Source organism: Opisthocomus hoazin, chromosome 18 (genome assembly GCF_030867145.1).
Source record: "Opisthocomus hoazin isolate bOpiHoa1 chromosome 18, bOpiHoa1.hap1, whole genome shotgun sequence".
In the NCBI taxonomy this organism is placed as follows: domain Eukaryota; kingdom Metazoa; phylum Chordata; class Aves; order Opisthocomiformes; family Opisthocomidae; genus Opisthocomus; species Opisthocomus hoazin.
The window spans coordinates 18285313-18302460 of NC_134431.1; the positions used below are offsets into that span (position 1 = coordinate 18285313).

Genomic DNA, 17148 nt, shown 5'->3' on the forward strand with positions numbered 1-17148 from the left:
ACTTGTGACGGTGCAACCTCAACCAAAAAACCCTTGACCAACAAATAAAATGAAGCACATTTCAGGTATGGGGTTGGTTTGTTTTGGGAAAACAAAGCCGTCTTCTTCCACGTTTCTGGCAAGATTTCAGTCCAGCAAAAAGTAGCTTTTTCCATCACTAAAGGCAACGCCGTCACCACACTACAACTCGGAGTCCTCTTGAAGGACAGCAGTTTAACGTTACTGCCTTCCTGACACCATCGCTCCAAATCTTTTTCTGATCATTTTTGCAACACATATATACACGTGGATACATCTTTCTATAATTTTTTCCCCACTTACATTTAAAATATCTAGGGCTTTCTCTGCATTATTTATTCTTGTTTTCAGACTGTAAACCACCATCAGTAGTGCACTGAATAGATACGTGAATAGAAGGTGAAATTCATTCACAGATTTAAACGTGCCAGAATATATGCTAGACCAAAATTACCTTCATTCCTGTCTAAATTTTCGTTATTGCTAATGATTAGCTAATGAAGTACAGAAAGTTCCTGCTCCACTGCCAACCAAGAACAGCACTTTTCTTGTTCTTCAGGTAGCCTGACCGCAGCGAGCCCCGACTTGAATACGCACACGTTATCGGACACTGTCATGCGCGAGAGGCACGGTGTCACACACACTGCTCGGCCATTTATACGTGAAGCGGATTCCAACCTGAAAAAAGAAATTTCTCAATGAGGAGCAATATCCCAGCAACTAATTTATTCGAAGTGACACTGGTTTTGAATTATATAACCAGGGAAAACAAAAACCTTTGAAATTCTTGTTAAGATGCAGCTCACCTTTCAATTTTATCAGTTATTCACATAAAATTTTCCAAAATTCCATTGTTATGAAATCCACCTACAGGCTGAGGGATAAAACCACCTCTAAAATTATTAAACAATACATTCTCCCAGAAAATTCTGAAAACATATGCTATATGAAGTGTCTCTGTCATTGCAGGAACCCCAAAACCAATTAGCAAGTGAGATTACAATCCTTTGCTCATTTTTGCCACAGAAAAATATTCAAGTGTCAAAAATACCACAGGATAAACCTCTCCACTTACCCGTACCAGGGCCATTGGGACTCCATACCCAATGTTTTCATATCTGGTTTAAAACAACAACAACAACAAACAAACCCCAGTGAAGACAAAAATTTTTTATTTATCATTTAAATTACAGGAGCTACTGAAGATTTAAAATTGACACAATTTTTCAGGTTAACCACTTATATCCACTACTCACAGAGAGTGGAACTATTCAGGAGGTCTTTTTACACCCATCTAACTTGATTTATTTTAGAGTTTTAAATCAACTAGTTCCTTTTTCTTCTTGGAAAGCAAACATCAGATAACACAGGCACAATGGAAATACCAGTCCTCAGCAGAAAAAAAGCCTCCTTAGAAGCACATTTCAAAAAATCCCAGCACAACGGAAGGAATCAGGCCTTGGGGTGCACAGCTCACTATCCAGCCACTGGAATTTGTTTTTAAAAAAATCATCCTTTCCGTATCTTCTGCTATTGGAGACAGCAGCTCTGCCACACAGCAAACAGTGAACGTGACTCACTCCTTCCAGGAACACCAGTGCGTGGTGGGTAGTCTGGCCTCACGTGGCCAGCCCAGTTCCACTGTAGTACTATTGCTAGGGTTCTTCCAGGAGCTGATGCTACCTGGAGGGCCCCTGAATGACAGGCACCTCCAGGATATAAAATTTCAGCCTGAGAGTGGCCACAGTAGAATTTACAGGCTAATATAAACCAGAAATCAACCTGTAGTTCCAGCAGAGGACAACATTCTGCTTTGTCTCCCGCCAGTGGTGAAAGAGAGATAGAGACCTTTCAGCCTTGATCACCTTTGCAGGAAGAAATGATACGTGTCGGTGCGCAGCATGTACTCCAGAGCCAAGGATCAAAGATATTTAAATGAACCTTCACCCTGCTTCCGCTCAGCTCGGGAGCCAGAGTGCAGATATTTCCTTCTGCTGGTGTGAAGTCCTTGGCCTTTCTGTCGGTGAGATTACGACCAGAAGAAAACCTGGATTAATCGCTGCTTCTTCACATCACTGTGGCACCCTGGGCACTTCTTCACCATCTATATAAATAAATGAACAAAATACATAGATAACGTGTTAAATTTCTCTGTCAAGTTTGCAATTGTCCAATATGAACCATAAGCCACGCCAGCCATCTGACAGTCCCCAAGACATTGGATCTACTCTTTATAAATGCAGTGTTACTGTGCAGTCAGTTATTGAACTGCTAGTAATAAAAGGAGGAAAAAGAAAGCCTCCCAGTGAAGCAGCAACAAATTTACAGCAGTTTTCTTGGATTAATTACCACCATGACATATCTGGAAGACTAAAATACAGGAATGAGGAAATACAGAGCCTGCAACAGCTGTTGTGAAGTATAGATGTACTCGTTATTAGTAAAATCCTGTAAGATGGCTGAACGAGTTCCCTGAAGTCCTGCTTCCTCTTGCACAGAGAAGGGAGTGATCTCCAGGGCATACCAGGACATCGGTGACACACATGGTCATGACCAAGAGTTCTGCAGGGGAATCAAGTCCATTTATTTCTTCATACCACCCCACACCTTTCTCAGTTAACAGCAGAAGACTGGGTACATGAGGCAACCATTTCTCCACCCAGGTTTCAGTTTGCTCCTTCGCTAATCTTCAATTTTAAAGTCCGGTCTTGAGCAATTTGACCTGCAGATGAACCTCAACTGTTCTTTTTATATCTCACAAATTACTAGTAAAACTAAAATGCTCTGCTTATTTCAAAAGTGAGATAGTAAAGTTTTTTTAAAAAAATTAGTCCGTGGGAGAAAATTGCCAGCTCAGTAAGCTAAAATGGTGGTTACCTACATCAGTGGCACTGCGCAGGCTTCCCTACAGCACGGAAGTTAATCATGGCAACAAAAGATGTCGACTGCAAAGTAGGTTTGGGCACTAGTATTTTGATTCTAGAAACGTTAATTGAAATACCGTAAATGGAGGGGGAGAGGGAAACTCACGTTACCTTCCAGCACACAGTCTCAAAGAGCTCTAAAAATTTTGAGTGTAATATATCAACTGTGAAATCTTACATTATTTGCCCATATTACAGATAGTCTAAATGAGAATAACTTGGTCTCTAAGGAATACTTGCAAAAAGAGCATGAATAAATCACAGAATCACAGAATGGTAGGGGTTGGAAGGGACCTCTGTGGGTCACCCAGCCCAATGCCCTGCCCAAGCAGGGTCACCCAGAGCAGGCTGCACAGCACCGCGGCCAGGCGGGGCTGGAATATCTCCAGAGAAGGAGACTCCACAGCCCCTCTGGGCAGCCTGGGCCAGGGCTCCGTCACCCTCAGAGGGAAGAAGTTCTTCCTCGGGTTCAGCTGGAGCTTCCTCTGCTTCCGTTTGTGCCCATTGCCCCTTGTCCTGTCGCTGGGCACCACTGGAAAGAGTCTGGCCCCGTCCTCCTGACCCCCACCCTGCAGATATTTATGGGCATTTCTAAGGTCCCTTCTCAGCCTTCTCTTCTCCAGGCTGAACAAGCCCAGCTCCCTCAGCCTTTCCTCACAAGAGATTGCAAAGCAGCAATAGACCTCTGCCCAGAAAACTAATGCCAAAAGCAGCATATACTGGCACAGCCTCCGCCAGGCTTCCCCCAACGCACTGAAAATCACCCAACATGCACTGGCACTAATCCCTCTAATGCCCCTCCAGCCGCAGGGAGTTCTGCCTGCTCCTGCAAAAGCTTCTAAAATATTCCAAAACTATTCACTGCCTCTCCCTGCCATAAGCTATTTCAGTAAAATAACAAATTAGAAAACACACCACAATTTGCAAACCCCAAGTCATTGCATTTTGAGCGATAGGCTGTTAGTCACTTCCTCGTAGGACAATGTGCACCAAAGCGCCCCCGAGCTGAGAAAACACAGTGAGATAGCAATGAAAAAAAAAAAAAAAGAGTTTTCAAATCCAGCTCAGTCAGTGGTGACAAAGCCCAGTGCCATCTGATGAGAGTTCCAAGCTCAGACACAACAAACAGGGTTGCTCATTTCCTGCTGGTAAGGGCACCTCTATCAGCCCTTGCCATGAATGGACTCCATTGTCTTTACAGCCAACCAACGCATGGGCAGGAATGCGGCTGGAAGGGTTAGGAGATGGTTCCTCTGGGACTGGTTTCAGAGAAACATGGAATAATGTTCCTGTTTGCAATCCTGTGCTCTCAACCAAGCTGCTCTTCTTTCCCATCTGCACGACTAGCAGAGAACAGTTTTGCCTCATCACTGGGAGAAGTGTCCCTCTGCATCAGCCCTCAAGTAATATCCCAAACTAGAAGCTGTTTGACTTCTCATTAACCAAACTATACTTCAATCCTACCACCAGCAAGCTACCATTACTGCATACTGAGAACTGCTCATCACTAGAAAGGTATGACATAGGTAAGAAAAGGTGACCAGACCATGTAGTTTCATGTTCTCCATAACAAAGGCCACAGTGCCAGTCATGCTGAGCCTTGAGAAGTGCTTGAACAGCAAGGCAACAGGTCTCAGTTGGTGAAGAGATGCTTCTTACATCCCCTCCACCCAACAGTTTATTGTTCAAAGCAAGAAAAACACCCCATTCTTAGACATAAGGATTTTGATGGATGTTGTCTATGGAGGAGGCAAATGGATCACACTGTTGGTGTACGTGAAAAGACTCCAAAGATGCACTTACGAAGGACAGGGTATCCATGGTGCATTTTCTTGAGAACCAGAAGAGTATTTTGTTTGTCCTTTTTAAACAAGCTGGGCATTAAACTGAACTAGCAAGAAGCTGGTTCAAAATGACAACAAACAATGAGATGGTTCTTCACATAACGTTTGGTTAGGCTGTGGAAGTGCTTGCCATAGGACATGGATGACAAGTTCTTTTCTTTACAGAGGGAATCAGACGATGTGATAGAAATGCATCAGAGGTTTCTTAATATACAGAAGCAACCTTTAGCTCAGGGAGTTCTTGTGCTGCAAATAGCTTTGAGACTGAGAGATCACCTGCAAGAATCATCACTCATGCTTTCCATGTTCTTCTTTCCTAGCCATCCTTTTTTGGCCACTGCCAGAGACAGAATGCTGGGTTGGACGGACCTTTATTCTGACTCAGTGTGTCTGCTATTATGTTCTGATTGTTTGCCTCAAACTGTATCTGTCTTTCCTGATCTTTAGAAATTGTAAGACTGTATTCACCTCACAGGGCTGTGGTATGCTACCACAAAGCAAAGCTCTGATTCACCGTGCTAAGAAAAACACAGCTATTTTCCTCCCCTGTCATCACCTGGTACAACGTGGGATGAAGTTTCACTGTAAACAGCAAGATTATTCAGGTAAGTGGCAAATATGGAAGTCATTAATAACAAATGACCCAGGGGGAATGACTCATTTCCTCAAACGTGGTTTTGCATTGGGTATCTGAATAGAACAGGAAAAATACTTCCAGTTGGAAGGGACCTACAATGATCATCTAGTCCAACTGCCTGATCACTTCAGGGCTGAACTAAAGCTAAAGCGTATTACTAAGGGCACTGGGCCATCGACCACCTCTCTAGGAAGCCTGTTCCAGTGTCTGACCACCCTCTTGGTAAAGAAATGTTTCCTAATATCTAGTCTGAACCTCCCCCAGCACAGCTTTGAACCGCTCACACGCGTCCTGCCACTGGATCCCAGGCAGAAGAGCTCAGCACATCCTTCTCCACATCCCCTCCTCAGGAAGCTGCAGAGAGCAATGAGGTGACCCCTCGGGCTTCTTTCTCCAGGCTAGATAAAGTCTTCAGCTGGTCCTCATCAGACTTTCCTTCCAGCCCTTCCACCACCTCCTCTGGACACATTCAAGTACCTGAATCTGGAATACAATCTGATCTAGTAGACCAGACTATTTTAATCCCCAGTCTAAGAGATGTGCGATCAGAAGAAGGAGTGATTAAAAACAATTGAGGCTGACCAAATTCTGTGAGTTATCTATGACCTATGAAAATGCGTATTAACTTGTGGGCTAAGGAGAAAAGCAGACCTCAGAATTACCAATTTCAAGACACAGAAACCACAGAACAGCTCACTACAATTGCTCAACAGGCAGGACTTCTAATTTTGTGGATTCTTAAGCTGACGATACAATTACAAGTTACATCTTACTGGCAAAAGGAGAGAATTTTTCCCCAGACATTTGTAAGATAAAACTTTATGGTCTGAGATAACATAATCTCCCGACAGGATAATAAATGTTTGCCTAACCAAAAAAACTCTTCAGGGACCTCATTCTGTTCCTGAATCAGCTCAAGTCTCAAGCAGCAAAGATTATAAACACGCGCTAGTAAAATTCTTGTCATGACTTTGCTAGAGGTTTTTCTGAACTGGAGTATGTCAACTGTCAGATATTGATCCTCATTATACTTTGGCATAAAAGGAACAATTGAGTATTCGGTGGTAATGCCTCTTCAAGGCAACTGGTTTGACTGGCCAATCTACAGCAAACATGGGACACCTTCCTTTGGCTTTCTTGTACTTTCTTATATACATTCCTTATAATCCAATACTTTGGATTTTAACATTTTTAAAAGAAATATGGCAGAGCAGACTGAGGATGAAACTCAGCTGAACAGCTATTCTGAATTCCCTCTAGGAGATACATGTCTGAGAATAACAGTCTGGACATTATCCCGTGTTCGTCTTGGACCAAGTCTGTCTTGGTTGTCCTGTTCTATTTGGATGTTAGTACACCATTTATCTTCTACGCTTAGCTGACACAATTCAGTGTCTCCTTCCTGAGAAAAAGACCTTCCTCTGGAATTTGGAATGACTGATTATTTCATACTCGCTTTCAGATTCACAGGTTGAAGAAATTTCTTTTCCTTTTGTACCGATTCGGTAGGTTCCTGAGCTCCATTGATTCGTAGCCTTCTTCATCACCTGTGAGTGTTTACAAACCACTCAACTCTGGTATTAAGACTTCCACACCCAGGGTGACAGATTCTCAATAGCTGGCTGCCGAACTGAATGTTGGGCAAGATGCTACCAAACACGTATACTGTGGGATCAGTTCTATCCTCTTACCTAAAGAATTTCAACAACCAATTTACTCAGCCAGGAAAACCAAAGGACAGGATAACACAGGAGATATTTGAGTATGAATTTAGAATCACAGATTCATAGAATCATTTAGGTTGGAAAAGACCCTTAAGGTCATAGGCCCCTACCGTTAACCTAACACTACCAAGTCCACCACTAAACCATGTCCCTGAGTGCCACATCTACACATCTTAAATACTTCCAGGGATGGTGACTCCACCACTTCCCTGGGCAGCCTGTTCCTGATTTGCCTCATCTCACAATGGCACTTCACAGTAGGTTTTTAGATGGGGAAAATTATGAACCTAAGCAAGAAAAAAAAAATTAAAAGAAAGGTTCAGATGTAGTCAAGTTGACTCCACAGCTTGTTGCCTGCATAGCTCTAGATGGGAAAACACGGGGAGGCAGCTCAGCAGGAGATGCAAAGGTGTAAAAACCACAGCACCAGGCAGAGGTCTGCCTCCAGTCACAGTGCAGAACACGGAAAATAATGGAACAGGTGGCAAATCTTCCATCGGGATTTAGGCGTTCTCTCTGTAAACAGAGGAATTCTGTTTCCAAGGCTGTCCACGTGGTACTCCTGGGAAGCACAAAATTCACCAGCAGTTTCAGGAAAAACTGAAACCAGTAAACAAGATAACCTTTAAGAACTGCTCCCAGCATGTTTTGCAGCAAGTGAAGTCACATAACGGACATTTAAAAGGCACATCATCCTCAGATTTGCAGTTAGAGCACTGGAATCTTCCTAGAACAGAGGGGAGCGTGGGGAGAGGGGAAGAGAGAAAGAGAGGGAGGAAATGACTAAATTCCAGTAACCACCCGTGCAATTCTCATGCATACTCGTTTCCAGTGCAGCCCAGAAAACAACGGCCATGAGCTTTATAAACTACCTGAGCAGTGCAATACCTGGCCCTGTTACATTATCTCTCTCACATGACCTCACTCAGTCTCTCGGTGCTTCAGATCCCCATTTAGAAACTGAGGTTACATCCTTGCTTTACAAGGAAGTTGTCGAGAAAAATCCGCAAGTTCTCAGGAAACTCTTACGTCATTGCGATAAAGACAATGAAATACTTCGAGAGAATATATGCAAGTGGCAGAAAGTACAAATTCTGCTTAGCAAACCACACTAATCATTATTGCACTTGAGCAAATATAGGCATGAACCAGTCATCATTTAACAGACCATCAGCATAATTCTAATTTCTATAACTTCTCTTTATTCCCAAGTACTAGAGAATTACATCCAAAATCTCACCTATACCTACCACACTCCGGCTCCATCTCTAGTGGGAAGATAGGGACAGCTCCAGAGCCCGTGGGTGCTCTCACGTTACTGGTTTCTTTTGATCCTTTGGCCTTTGGCAATTCAAGTTTGCTTTTCTGGTTAAAGCAGAAGGAGGAAATCTTCCTCTGAGTTTTCCCCAGTGCCTCACCCCTAGAAGTGGCTGCATCTGGTTGTTAAAAAAAAACATACAAAACAATATAATCCAGAACACAACACACAGACTCCACAAAACACAATTACCAGTAAGTTCAGTAAGCTCTCATTGTATAAGAAAATCACAATTTGAGTAACTATTTTTTTATGCCATACTCCTTGGTAACAGAAGCTTCTGATGCTAACACATGGATTATTACTGAAATGGACCCTTTATATTGAAATAGTTCTGTGGAAATGGTTCCTAGACAGAGCGGATCTTGATCCACTCCTGCTCCCACCTCACTTCATTGCAAAAATTCTGCCTTCACCCATAACGCACTTTACAGTTTAAAGAAAATGGCACTATAACTAATTTTTTTCTTCTTTCCTTGCACTTCCCCATCTCACATTGTATTCTATCTTACACCTTTTTTTAAAAACAAAAAGAAAACAAACCAACCGAAAACCACACTTTGGACATGGCCAATTGCTTTGATCTTCCTTTACACACCTAATGCAGTGAGGCCCTAGCCCACAGCTAAGGCTGCTGGACACTACCCACCATAATAATAAATTAGATTCTAAACTTCAGACAAGTGTCCATTCCCAACCTTGTGCGTGGCTGTTTTCTCCTTTAGTGCACCAGCTCTCCAGGCTCGGAGGGCTCCCTTCACCTTGCCCCTGCTGCTGCAATTGCTTCTCTCCCTCGCCGCAGACCATTCCAGTCAAATCTCTGCACAGCCGTTTGAACTGCTCTTTGTGATGAGGGCGCACGAACATGTAAAACCCTGTCCAAAGGAAAACACAGTCAAATGCATAGGAAAATAAACACCCAACCACAGAAGACTCCTTGCTTTGGAAGGGACAATTTCTCATATGTATTCCTCAGTATCTTCACATTGGTGGAGCACTTGATGGTTTTGTTTATTTTCTAATCATGGGGTTTTCTCTGCCAGAAGGCAGATGAGTATTTAGTATTGAAAATGATCTCAACTTACCTTAAAATTCTTCTGTTCTCTACAGCTAAACATAAATACCTGATCCAGCCCTTCCCCTGACAAGCGATCTAGCAAAATCGGATGTATACACAGCATCTGAGAAGACTTTCTCAACAAGGAAATTTCTTATTCTTGTTTGGTTGACAAGGATTCACAACACATATACACAAATTCTAAAAAAATCCCAATTATGACTTGCTGCCAAGCACAGACAACGACCACAAAAGCCTCCGAGGTCAAAACACTTGCTCAGTAAAGATACTGGCTGTGAGAAAGAACGCCTGGGGGAAGATTATGACTCACAGTGCTGCACAGTTCATCTCCCTCCCACTCTTCACTGCGTTAAGACTAATCCGACTACTTAGTGCACCAGAAGAAAATTATTTTCTAAAAATTTGGAGACTACGACATTTATTCAAGGTCAATGGAATACTTCATTCTTATTTCCTAAAAACAGCAAATGAAACTACATAAGCACTTCCCAGCATACACTGTATGCATCATTTCCTGCAGAGTTCACACCAGAGACATGGGAGAAGGTGGAACTGAGGTGTGACACCGCACAAGACAAGATCTCTTCATCAAGGCAATCAAAAACCCTATATACTCCCTCTTTTTTTTTTTTAAACAATAAAGCCTGATTTCAAACTTTGAAAACTTGCAGCTTCCTAAATACTTTCATCATTAAACCCATGAAAGGAAAAAAACCATAAACAAACCACTTCTGAGAAAATAAATATCAGCTTGAAATTTCTAGAAGACTATTATGAATGATAAGAGTACTAAATTCTGACAGTTCCATAACTATTCCGAGGTAAAGCTCTGTAGAAGAACAGTGAATCAAGTGTGATTGCTCATCCCCAAACCTGGAAGTGATCGAACAGCTTAGCACCAGTAGAGCAATCCATGGTCTGGAGAACAAAATCAGGTCAGTTCAATAGTCAGCACTGTCTTTTCTAGAGAGCAGTCACTTGTAGTCATTGAGGAAAAAAAGGGAATAAAGTAATTTGAATGAAGTTAGCTTGACTGAAGGTTAGGACTGGAATTACTGATGTCTTATCTAATCTTTTTGACAGTTTCTCATTGAAGAGAGACAGCATTGCATAACCTTGACATTTTTTGCTCTCAGTGACATTCCTTGAACACACCTTTCCTGCTGCTCCATTCATCTGGTTTGCTAAACCAAAAAGGTGGGAGAGGTGAAGTTTACCAAAGCTGAAAGTTTTTCCTAAAAGTGAAGAATTTGCAGACTAATGACCAGTGAAAGGTTATTGCTCACATGAGACCACAGCACCTACATCTTCTTTTCAGCTAAATAAAAGTGATTTTAAAAAAACATCCCTTACTTTGCAGGAGATGAAAGTCTTCTGGCCTCTCAGTGGTGAGGGCTGCTATCACTGATATCATAGCATCGTAGTTATCTGTCTTCTTGTAAGCTAACAACGCTTCATAGAAGCGGCTGTAAGTGCTTTTGTTCAAAGCCCTTTTCACGTCGTTGAGGTAAGTAGACCTGAGGACCTGGTGGGCATCTCTCCTCGAGCTTGAAGCTGTTTCAGCGTCTGTCTTTGGAGCTTGACCGGTGTTCTGCCCTGAGAAACAAAAGAACACATGCGAGCAGGGCTTGGGGGCGCACAAACAGGTCACTGCTTTGTATCGACTCCTCTTTTCACTGGGAAGGGGGTTCCTGGGCTGCTTCACAGTGGTGAAGCCAACACTGCCCGCACAGCCCCGCTCCTCCCTCTGGCACGGCCTTGGGCAGAGCCAAGACCTGCTCCTAAGAATCACAACTGAGCAAATGAATTCTGGGGATCACTCTTAGCATCTTCTGGAGCTTTTAAATCTTTGAAACGGAGAAATGTGTCAGACGGTCACTAGGGAATGAGAAGGTGGCGCAGAAGACACGGCACATGGAGGTCAGCAATAAACCAGGGGTTGTGCCATGCTGAAGGAGCAGAAGCATTTTAAACAGATGGCTTAACCAGCAATGCTGGCCTGAGACACGGGCAAGTAAACTGCTGAGAGCAATTTTAAAGAACAGATTTCTCACCCCTTCTGAATAAAAGGAGAAAAGGTGTGTGCGTTTCCCAGCAGGAAAACATAATGTCTAAAAGGAATAACTAACCTGAAAGAACACATGAGATAGCACATGAGCAATGTAGGAGTACAAGGAAGGTGGGAGCGGCCGTGAACACCCTGCTAAACTCCAAGAGGGCTTCTGTTCAAAAGTCAGTCTCTGGTTTCTGATACGTTTTAGAGGACAAAGTTCTGTTTTGCATATTACAGGCATGTAAATGTGGATGAAGAAACTGATTTAAATTAACCTGCCACACCTGTTGGTATTTTGATCTTTATTCTTCACTAAAGAACTTTTAAAGAAGTTAAAGAAGATAATGAAGTTTTAAAAGACGGGCTTAGCTCAGTTTCCTGAAAGGGGAAAAACATGGTTGTGAATTTTATAATCAGTGTCTATTATTGCATGTCATACGGCTTTCTGACACTTTCACAGGAACATGCTCTACTTCAGGAGTGAGCAACAGAAATAATACAAGCATTTATCGCTATTATCTTCTCTATTTTCAGCAGAAACAAGTTTGTGTAAAAATGAACCTCATGGACTTCAGGACAAAATAATTACCAAGGATTCCGTTTTGTAATTACCAAGGATTCCGTTTTGTTGAAGTGTTCTTAAAATACAAAAACAGCAAAACAAATCAAAAGAAACAACATGGCTTCATACATGAAAAGCTTTTAAAGCCTTCCAGGAAACATCGGCTTTATTTTTCTTTAAGGAAGGATTAGCCTTTGACTATTCTTTATCCTCTGAAGAAAGACTTCTAAGCTGTCCAACTATCCTACTCATTTCCTTGTGAGAAACACAAAAAATTCCCAGTTGTTCTCAGGAAAATCTGTAATCAAATCATAACTGAGCCTTTGACTTCAAAGATAAATACTGGACGGTATGAGATTAGAGGGATGCATACAGAAGTTACGTACAGCTATGAGAATACATTCGCTGGTCTTTGTTTCTGCAGAAAAAACAGACTGTCCACACGAGGCGTGTTCACATTGCCAATAACAAACCAGGAACTGTTTTCTTCTTTACACCTGGATTCATGGTGACCTAATCTAAAATGATATTCCTTAAATGGCTCTTTTTCATGAATCCTGGACAAACAGGAAAGCCAGCAGGCCTGGACTCAATTCACCCCTTCCCTCGCTGACGTGTGCCAGGTCAGTCTCAAGGGCAAATTTCTGGCTTTAGCTGGTTTCTTTCATCTCCACCTTGATTTAACCTACTGGCTTTTGGGTTTCATTTTGTACAAAGCTTCTGAAAATTCTCAATTCTCATTCCTCCTACCAACAGATAGCGAGCCACTGTGTTAGACGAACACAAAAAACATTGCTTCCCACCAGGAGAATTTACAGTCAGTGATGGAACGAAACACCAGAAGTATAACCTTGGGACTGTGTTTTTACTTAACATGAAGGGTACCTGCACTATTCAGTCCTGTTGTCAAGTGGACTCCTCCCCGGTTCAAGTGGAGCCCAGGGTTTAGCTGAGCACACGACTCCTTTGAGAATGCAGATTTCTGCTGACTCCGTTTTTCTTCTGTTAAATCAAACCAGTCTGTTAACAGCGAACTTAGGGAAGAATGAACATAGAACGGTGCATTTCAAAGTAGGCCATTCCATGCTGAAAACACCTGATCTTCAGGTGTATTTCTCTGATAAGAGGGGATGAGGGTTTTTTTAGGATTTTATTGTCTCAGGGTTTCAAAGATTTCACAAGCTCTGTGATGACACGATTACCCTCTATTCAAAGTTCTGGTGGCATTATGTGGGTAGAAAAGACAACACGCACAAAGTTTTTAAATCCACATGTTGGATTCATGATTTAAACAGATCTGCAAAATCCCCTTTTGAAATAAAACGGCATTATTACCAACTCTACAGTAACTAATGCTCAGGCATCTGCACATGACCACGGCAAGGCAGGCAAGAGGATCATGCAGAGCAGAGACTTAACTCAATACTGATTAAAATAAATTGTCTTCTATCCTTGCATTTCTACATATTAGACACATCTTGCTCTACGATTGGGTAACGTCCATCAAACGATACAACTGCCTGCACAGCACTGAAGCAAGCTCCTCACCTATTTTCTTGGCTAGTATCTCCCTCTCTTCCCGCAGGAGGCTGTGCTCAGGTTTGTAGCCACAGCCCACTCCAGTCAGACTGCAACATGCTTCATCAAACTGTTTTTTATGTTGAGGTCGAACAAATTGGTAAAATTCTTTCATTAGAGAGAGGGAAGAAGGGAAAAAAAAAAAAAGAAAAAAAATAAATCAGTCCACAACAGGTAATAAATGCCACAGAAACCTACAAAGGCATGACTTCTAGGTTAGGTAACATGAAGATAAAAGAGTGCAGCTAAATAACTTAAAATCTAAATGTCATTATCTAATATTTATACAATAAGCACACTTACAAGTTACACAAAGGTCAGCTATCATGCAAACTTTCAGCAATATTATTACCAGTAAGTAATAACTATAATCTTTTCATTGTAAATATGAAGTAGCTTACCTCTCGGCAAAACAGGTACTCACAGCAAAAGGTCGTGAGCCACCTCTTAAACCATGGGGCCAAAGTATCTGCTGGGCTGAGACTCTAAATAACTGATGTACTGTAAAATTTATACCTCGTTTCACTTACCATAAAATGCTTGACAACAAAACCTAAACGTCAAATGAACTTTAGGTTTCAGGTGCCTGTCACTTTTGAAAACTAGACTTCAGCCTTAATTTGGCGATCAAATATTTTCTTATTTATATAGTAAGATCAGCAAATTGGGAAACAGACTGTGGCTACCATTAGTACTATGTGCTCATACTGAGCTTCCCATTCCTTAACCCTTACATTAACCTTAAACTATTTGCAAGATGCATAACTATGCTTTTTTAATCTTGGTAGATGAAAAATGTCACAGGAAAAATCTGCCCATTTGCTCACAAGTTGAGAGGGAAATGAAAAATCACAGAGAAAACACTCTCTTAAACCAGAAGACAAGCCAGTGGGAGTCCAGCTCCTGTCAAAGCAGTTGTTAAAGCCAAGAAAATAGCAGCTAAACCAGTAGACTATCCACGCTTGCCCAGATTACTTGCTTTATACTCACCACTGTTTAAATAGAAAATTTCTTTAGATTTTCTACTTCTTTACCGCTTTAAGACTGCACCCTTATGAACGCATCTATCCAACTCACACAACCGTACTCTTGATCTTACCTCCTAAATCACAGGGAACAAGCTATACTACTTTTAGGCAAAGTCTAAAATAACACAAGCTTCCATGGAATGTGATTTTTTCCAGGCCTGTCCAGATGCAAACCAACATATGATAATTAGATTGAAAAGACTTTCTGTGTGATCTGGGAATATGAAGTGATGAAAGTTAATGATTATCATCCTGACTGATCTGTATCTCAAATTTAAAACACTTACCTCTGAAATACCCAAGTCTATTTAAAATACAAAGGTCACATCACACAAATATACTAGGGAAGTCACCATACCTCGTAATAAGATATGCTTTTTTTCATCTTCTATAAAGAGAGCGCTCATTTGAGATAACATAGCGTGGAAGTCATCTGTCTTCTTGTAGTGCTGAAGAGCCTTAGAGAAGAGATCATAGTTCTGTTGGCTGAGGGTCTCCTTCACTGTTGCGATATACAGCGTAGCTCGGGCCTTCTTTGGCTCCGTCAGGTCTGCTTTCTTCTCAACTTGCTGCAAAGACAGGAAGACTTTTCAGTAAACAGTATGACTTGAGGAGTTAGTCTCGCACGAATTCAGATGGAAGCAATACGTTTACAGTTCTGCCAGCACACAGAACAATGAATGCTTTCAGCTAGCAGGTTACTGTCTCTTGCAATTATGGTAGCCACCCCCATATCCAAGTGTTATTCCCCCTCCCCTAAAAAACCAACCCAGCTTCAGTGCCACGGAATAAACACAAACCTAACTGGCCTACCTCCTGGAAATTATATCTCATTGTATCTATTTCCAAAACATGAGTCCCTCTAACATCTGTGAGCATTCACTCCCTCGCAGAAGAGCAGCAATGCTATTCACCTTCTCTGCTGACTGCTTCAGAGCAATATTCCTAGAGAAGGCAGCCAAGTATCATTGCACAATTCTATTCTTAGGAGCAGGCTTAATAACTGAAATGACATTTACTCCAAACCTTGAGGGCTAGGCTGACTCATCACATCAGATAGCAACAAACTGCGAACACCACCTTCTGCAATGAACCTGCTCCCTTCCTTGCACCCTGGATACTACTATCAGCTTCAGGATCTATGACTATTTTTATCAGTTTCATCTGTGAGGTGACTGGGAGTCTGACAGACAGATGGCACCCAGCTGGGACAGCACCTTGGACAACTGCTGGCGCACACAATCCCCGCTGGGATTCTCAGGAATCTATTGTGGCTCTTCAGCAACTAGCTGCATAGAGCATTGCCCGAGCATGGGGACAGGGCAAAATAATAACATCTACCTGCAAACATAACACACAACAATGACCCACCACAGGGGGGTTAGGATGTGATCGCTTACCCAGATGAAACTGGTCAGCTATACCATTTGAGGCTCTACCAGCAGCTGGATGAGATGGTCGTTGGAGGTCCCTTGCAACTGGACTATTCTATTCTAATCAAAAAGAACAAAACCACCCACCACACCTGGTCCATGGGAGATGTTCACAAGGTAGTCAATGCCAGAAAACAATTCTTTTCACCCACTAGCCCTATCTGGACCTGTGCTTGATTGGGTCTGTGATATCTAGATTTGAGTAAGAACATGACAGAAATAGATTTCAGATGTGCGTTGATGCATGTTTACAATATGGAGAAAACCCATATTTGTTCAGGCACTAGTCATCTGTCTGCCTGGAAATTTCCAATTCAAATTAAAGCAGTCTGCAGATCAAAGGGATGGCACAGACACATGAAAACACATACGGTATTGCTGACTAGCTTTATTTTCTTCCTTCCTCCTTTCTGCTCATCTGTTAACCTCTTCTCATACTGAAGGGAAAGTGTTGACAAACGTTGCGCCTGTGAAGATTAAAAAAAAAGAAGCAAGGTACAAAAATGCTTTTCAAAGTTACTGTCCATTTAATTTAGCTATTTCCAGTAGTAAAGGTTAACTCAGTTTGTGACACCATTCAAAGAAGTGAAACTAGTCAACCTAAATTATTGCAACAGAGCCTGGGTCACATAAGTGTTTCTAGAAAGTAACCACTTACTGGACAATTCAAAAAGAGAGACCAAAACAGAGGAAATTAAAGACAAAGTTGGTCTCGAGGGTGCAGATTCTTGAGGGAGCAAATCTGGACTTACAGGTAACTGATTCAGGGTAGCCCTGAGTGTGTACACCTACCCACGTGTAACTGATGCCTCACATGTCCCTCCGCTTTCCTGCCTGGAAGTACTTCTCTTCTGAAGAAAACCTGTATCGGGCTTTTCTTGGGGTACTGAGGAGGGAAGCCTAAGCAGCCTTGTAGAGAATATCAGGGCAGATGGGATGAGACAGTAGCAG

General features: G+C 42.1%; 1 protein-coding gene across 2 annotated transcripts in view; it reads right to left on the reverse strand.

Moving 5' to 3' along the window:
* Positions 1-1248: 1248 nt before the first annotated feature.
* The window catches only part of RTEL1 (regulator of telomere elongation helicase 1), a 51412-nt gene continuing 35512 nt past the window's right edge, over positions 1249-17148 (reverse strand). The window contains exons 28-36 of one of the 2 annotated variants that reach the window (XM_075438753.1): positions 16569-16664; positions 15123-15333; positions 13707-13844; positions 13044-13160; positions 10897-11139; positions 9164-9340; positions 8398-8583; positions 7771-7874; positions 1249-2122 (exon numbers count right to left, since the gene is read on the reverse strand). In XM_075438753.1, the coding sequence (XP_075294868.1) occupies positions 2048-2122; positions 7771-7874; positions 8398-8583; positions 9164-9340; positions 10897-11139; positions 13044-13160; positions 13707-13844; positions 15123-15333; positions 16569-16664 (1347 nt within the window). In that variant the 3' untranslated portion in view covers positions 1249-2047. The remainder of the gene's footprint in view (positions 2123-7770; positions 7875-8397; positions 8584-9163; positions 9341-10896; positions 11140-13043; positions 13161-13706; positions 13845-15122; positions 15334-16568; positions 16665-17148) is intronic. The other variant, XM_075438754.1, reaches the window with a different exon arrangement.